The 6,000-nt window shown below is 38.5% G+C and overlaps 2 protein-coding genes across 3 annotated transcripts in view; both read left to right on the forward strand.

Annotated features, from left to right (window-relative positions):
* Positions 1 to 1,518, forward strand: part of tarbp1 (TAR (HIV-1) RNA binding protein 1) — a 35,762-nt gene extending 34,244 nt beyond the window's left edge. For both annotated transcript variants that reach the window (XM_058384462.1, XM_058384463.1), the window contains exons 28-29: positions 135 to 271; positions 1,213 to 1,518. In XM_058384462.1, coding sequence (XP_058240445.1) covers positions 135 to 271; positions 1,213 to 1,375 — 300 coding nt within the window. In that variant the 3' untranslated portion in view covers positions 1,376 to 1,518. The remainder of the gene's footprint in view (positions 1 to 134; positions 272 to 1,212) is intronic.
* A 166-nt stretch (positions 1,519 to 1,684) lies between these two features.
* Positions 1,685 to 5,581, forward strand: LOC131349103 (G-protein coupled receptor 161). The gene is made up of 3 exons (XM_058384465.1): positions 1,685 to 2,253; positions 3,106 to 3,266; positions 3,987 to 5,581. Exons 1-3 carry the CDS (start codon positions 2,100 to 2,102, stop codon positions 5,343 to 5,345), a joined length of 1,674 nt encoding a protein of 557 aa, XP_058240448.1. The 5' UTR covers positions 1,685 to 2,099; the 3' UTR covers positions 5,346 to 5,581.
* The last annotated feature ends 419 nt before the right edge of the window (positions 5,582 to 6,000 follow it).

A 6,000-nucleotide genomic window follows, 5' to 3' on the forward strand; every position in this document is an offset into this window, starting at 1 on the left:
GTGGTTGAAATGACAGTAAAGCTTCTTGAATCTTGAGATCATGCTCTGGTCTCTTGGGTCAACAGGCTTGTAAAATCAGTCTTTTAGAAAGTCATTTCTGATAATGGTTAACAATATCTGTACTTTTTTCCCAGGTAAAGCCTGTGGACCTGGCAGATTTTCTGCAGCTGAAGCAAAGAGAGGGCTACAGTATCATCGGAGTGGAACAGACAGCCAACAGCCAGAGTCTGCAAAACTATATGTTTCCAGAGAAAACTCTACTACTGTTAGGGTAATAACATCATGTTTGTCGAGAGGTTATGAGATCACTAAACTCTAATGTTTACTGGAAGGCCCTGTACATATTGTGTGCATCTCTGTGGGAGCTGACACTGCAGTTGAATGTTATCAGACTAATTGACATTGTTCTCAAGGGGTAATCTCTTGACAGCTACATGTTGGAGACAGAACAGACTTGTCCCTGCATGCAGGATGCTCGTCAGCAAAACTAGAATATGAATTAAAAAAAATATATAACCCAAAATATCCACAAAACATATAGCATAAAACCTACTAAAACCACACAACACAACTCATAATACAACTGCAATGCTAATTTATTTAAGTATTATAAACATGTTAAATAGCTAAATATATTTTAAGTCTGCCATAAGTAACCTGACATGTTCCATTAATGGAGGTTTAAAATGAACACTGCATAAAACATACATGTTAGCCCACAGAATGAAGATGAATAGTGTTTAACAACACTCAATCACAACAAACAATTTGGCCTTTTCATTAAATGTTTTACTGCTATTATATTCCCAGCAGTGACTATACAGTACATATGCATGGAATATGTGGCAGGTTAAAAAAACAGACCTCATCTGTAATATTTGTTGGTAGAGAATCCCTGCAGGGGTTAGGATAAATGATTTTAATATTAATTAATCCTTAAATTTCAAATGGAAAAATGCGGATTTTCATCAATCTTAATATGAGCTAACTAGAAAATGCTGATTTCTATAACAAAATATTAAACCTCAAGGCAAAAATTGTATTTTAGGCTAAAATATTCATGCATTGCTTCTAACTCATAGTACTCTCTCACACAAATACCTGTTCTTTTATCACTGATATTCACACCTTTTGTTGGCTGTTGATGTTTAATGGGCAATAGTACAGATGTGATATTCAATATCAATCATTTTCCACATCTTTCAATATTAGGAATGAACGAGAAGGTATTCCTGCTGACCTCTTGCAGTTGTTGGATGTGTGTGTGGAGATTCCTCAGCAAGGAGTGACCCGGTCTCTCAACGTGCATGTGAGCGCCGCCCTGCTGGTGTGGGAATACACTAGACAACATTTGGGTCCTGACCAATCGTCTTAACAACTTTGTTTTAAAACTGGCATTTTATGATGAAGGATCTGAGATTACTGGACAGTGTAAATTACACCAAAGTACTGTTAAACATGTCTCATAAAAAGTGTACATTTCCTCCAAGATTAATAAAGTTATCTATCTTTCATCCATCAGAGATTTGTTCTTACATTATCGACATGCCCTGACGACAGCTACAGTGGACATGCCTGTATGTGAGGTTGGGCTCTCCAAGTTTGATCACGTGAAGTCTTAAGCAAAATATGAAAACTGTACATATAAATATGCAAATACTTTTAAAATATATTTTAATGGGATGCTTAAAACGCCGACCTAACTGTGGGAAATTAAGCATCTGAGTCAATAGCCTGTTTAAAGACACCGACAGGCATTATTTACTTATCTTTGCTAATTTGTTTTGTTAAGTGTTTGATGTTCCACCTTTGTCAGCCGAAGAAAATGCAGGTCTATTTATGCAGATGTTTTGTCTCTCCCGCCCCTGTCTACACTCTACACCCTCCTGCCATCAACACAGGGTTCAAAAAGGAAGGAAGGGAGCTTGCCACACAGGTCTCCATTCGAGTTAATGTTAAATCCATAGTTTGCCTGTGCCTAAATGGCCAACTTCCTTCCAGCATTAAAGCGGAGAGATTCGGAATACCGCTTTTTCTCTTTTTTTCTTTATTAATTTATTTGTTTAATAACCTGTATTGGAATCACTGAGTCAATTTAAATGGACAACATCTGGTTGGATGCCGGTGATCCTTTCCTGCGTGAGATGCAGACCTCGTGGAGAAACTCCTCGGGTTCTGTGCTGTCTTTTTCTCCGCGTGGGAAGCTGCTGATGGAGGTGCTGATGGTGCTCATGTGTGTCGGCGCAGTGACGGGTGCGGTCGTGTATTTTCTTTTTTCCAGAATTATTTCAATATGGTCGTAATCTTTAAGTATCTTAATTGATTGTTAATAGAATAATTAGTCATGCAGGCAAAAGCGTGAAGGAAAGAGTTGGGTCTATGGGAGCTTTTCTTTTTTAAGGACAGTTAACCCTGTCCCTGTGGTTTTGAATACTGGTGTTTATATAAAGATTTCTCTTTAAGGTTTAAAGTCAATTGGGCCATAAATATAAACGGTTACAGAAATAAGTCATAGAAATACTATTGTACCAGTGACTATATATATCATGGTATTATTCTTTTCATGTATTCATCTATTTATTTATTTGCCAAATGTGTTTGGAAACATTTAAATGATTTTCAATGATTGTCATTATTATTACTATTAACTCCCATGTTCAGTTTGATTCACTTTTGTGAAGTTTATTCCTCTTTTATATTTAGATTACAAAGTTTTATGCATTTTATTCCTCTATTATATTAACATTTCCCAATGTAATTTTGGCCTGAGAGAAAAATAACAAAAGCAAGAGCTGAAATATCGATCAACAGCAATCACTGTTTTGTTTTTGCACACATAGCTACTGGTAGGAGCATCTCCTCATGAGAAGTGGCTTTGTGTGTCTTTAATGTTCACCTAAAACATAGATGCATTCACGGCAGGTCATGTTAGATATAATTATCTGTCACAGTACACAAATTCAATATGAGTTAAACACAATAGCTTTTTGTAAATATACTTCCCTTTTCTATTTGGTATTTCCAATTATCTTCAGATAAATAACAAGAGAATATTTTCCTCTGATCTGATTCTATTTAAAACTCATTTAAATTTCTGTTTGTTAGGAAATATCCTGGTCATCATGATTGTGGTGGCAACAAAGACATTCCACTGTGTGACGTCTGTGCTCATTATTAATTTGGCAATCAGTGACTTCCTGGTTGGCATTGGTGTCATGCCATTTGTGGCCGTTTCTATCATGAATAATGGATGGGTGAACTGCACTGTTAGTAAGGCCAGCTACTCATACATCTCCATTATAAATGTGTTAAAGCCTACAAAATCACACTCCACACACATCCTTCATACTTTCTAATGAAAAAGAAAGATGTTAGCCTAGATGTTATTAATCATCCACACACACACACATACTCAGTTTATTCAGTTATCCAATCACAGCAACACAATGTAAAAATCATACATACATCAAACATGAGAATGGGGAATAATTGTGGCATGCATGTTGGTAAGAGAAGTCAGAGGAAAATGGCTAGTTTGGATTGAGATGCCATGAAGGATATAGTCACTCTGTGAGAAACTCATATAATCATGCTTTACAACCATAGTGAGCATAACAGCCTCTTTACATGCATACAACATCTGAAGACCACATCAAGATCCATGCCTGTCAGCCAAGAATAAACTGGATAGTTTAAGACTGAGTTAAAGACCATGTGAGTTCTTAAATCAGTGTTTTGAGATGTTTTTCTGCTCACCCCATTTGTAAATAGTAATTATGAGTTACTATATCCTTCTTAGCAGCTCAAACCAAATCTGGCCATTTTCTCCTTTTGACCTTTTATCAACAAGTCATTTCCACCCCCAGAACTGTCACAGAGATCACATTTTTCCACATTCTTAATGTGAAGTTTAACTGAAGATTCTTACTTGTAATCTCCATGATATACAGGGTATTTACTGATTTTCCTGTTTATATCTCCTGCAGGATTTATGTCTTTACGTGGGTTACACCTCCTCAGTCTACTGCAGTGCGTCAGTCCTAACGCTTGCAGCTATTGCTTTGGATCGCTATTACTCCATTGTGGACTGTCTGCGCTATAATTCACGCTGTACTGCATGGCGAACTGGTGCAGCTGTACTATGGATCTGGTTGCAGGCCATGCTCACCAGTTGTCCACCTCTCCTAGGGTGGAGCAACATCAGCTTTGTGAACCCTATGTATAGCTGTGCTGTCAACTGGGCTAGCAGTCCTAGCTATACAGTTTTCATGGCAGCCCTCTGCTTTCTTCTTCCTGCCATAGTCATACTCTTTTGCTATGTGAAGATTGTACGAGTGGCCCAGCACCATGCTCAAAGAATCCACAGCCTTCAGCAGCACTTTCAGCACAGCAGGGGCCACCATATATCTTCATCATTTGAATCATCCCACCAGTGTTCAGCCGTGGACCTGGAACTGCATGACCCATCCAGGCTTGTGTACTATGTAAGTGGAAGGTTTGTATCAGAATCTCAATTCAACGTTCCTCATCCCAGTGGAGATATTACTGGCGAACCAACTTCACAACTTGAAGGGAAAAGCAGCTCTATACTTTCTGGTCGACGTCTGCATACTTTCCTTGCTCATCTCCAGAGTGGTAACACACTGCAGAACAGTCATTCCCAGCAACATGGCGTTGTGAGACTTTTCATGGTTATTGCTGCCTTCTTCCTTTGCTGGACACCATACATTGGAGTTGCTCTGGTACAGGCCACTGAGACTGCCCTCTCCCGATCAGTGAGCCAGGTGCCACCTGCTGCTGTCACTTTCTCATACTGGCTTGTGCTGTTCAACTCCGACATCAACCCATTACTGTATGCTCTACTCAGCAAGCGATTCCAGGGTGCATTGCAGAACCTCAGGAAGAAGATCCAGGCCAGGTTGGGTATGGTTCAAAGGGCTGAAGAGGGAAGAACAGATGGAGAAAGGGGAAGGTTCTCTACTCCCAACAATGTAATAACCGGTGTCACCAATCACCATCACCAAGAAAATGGACTGCATCAAAATGAGTCTGTGTACTCCTCTGTTTTCACAATGAATACAACTTTTCCCAAAAGCTATAAGCAAGAGGCAAATGAAGTCCTTCTGCCAGGAAGTATGTTATCATCTTCCTTTTCTACTTCTTCCTCTTCTGTTTCCCTTTGTCACAAGTGCAGCAGAAATACCCCAGGAAAGTCAGACTGCCTGCAGGTTCCCTCCAAGCCACAAGGGTGGGACAAACTACACAGTAGCTCTGTAATCAAGGAGAGACATGCAACATTTTTTTATAGCCAGATAGCAGTACAAGTGGAACAAGAAATTTGCTGAGCCTTCATTTGACAGGTTTGACAACAAAAAAGCTGGAAATGAACTTGCATGATACTAACTATTATATTTTAGGGCTTACAAGTGAATGCATTGCATTAGTGCTTCTGTTTTCATTAAATGATATTTGACTGTAAATGATTAATTATTTTAATAGGTTTGTGAAAATGAAACTGAAAAAGAAAAAAGATTATTCATGTTATTAGAGAATAATGAGAGAAAACAGAAAGTACATTATGTTTGGGTGTGTGGTCATGTGAAATATATCTCTAAATAAAGCATTGAACAAATGTTTTTCTAAACAGTACAAGCTATTTTTGTTTCACACTGGCAAACTAGCACAAGAACAAGCAAATGCCATAGATAAACCTATTGAACCTGGAGACCCTGGACTAATTTAGCACTGCTATTTAAGATTTAGATTACTAACTAAAATTACACAGAATAAAATGCTACAGCCATATTACCTCAACACGCAACCCAAGTCCCCACCTCACCCTCCACACATTAATGGTCTTGCTGTAGAGCTCTAAATGATCCCACCCAAAGAAGAAGGCTCTTATCTAGCGAAACGATCTGTCATTTTCTTAGAAAAATTAAAAATTGTATACTTTTTAACCACAAAAGCTCGTCTAGAACTAGCTCTGGGATGCGCATC

Source organism: Hemibagrus wyckioides, linkage group LG29, assembly GCF_019097595.1.
Source record: "Hemibagrus wyckioides isolate EC202008001 linkage group LG29, SWU_Hwy_1.0, whole genome shotgun sequence".
NCBI lineage: Eukaryota > Metazoa > Chordata > Actinopteri > Siluriformes > Bagridae > Hemibagrus > Hemibagrus wyckioides.

Excerpts from the sequence above, each read along its gene's own strand:
- LOC131349103 (XM_058384465.1), top strand. The coding sequence starts at position 2,100 with ATGGACAACATCTGGTTGGATGCCGGTGATCCTTTCCTGCGTGAGATG. Across the intron at positions 2,254-3,105 it reads GTGTGTCGGCGCAGTGACGG|GAAATATCCTGGTCATCATG; the intron begins GTGCGGTCGTGT and ends TCTGTTTGTTAG. Across the intron at positions 3,267-3,986 it reads ATGGATGGGTGAACTGCACT|GATTTATGTCTTTACGTGGG; the intron begins GTTAGTAAGGCC and ends TATCTCCTGCAG.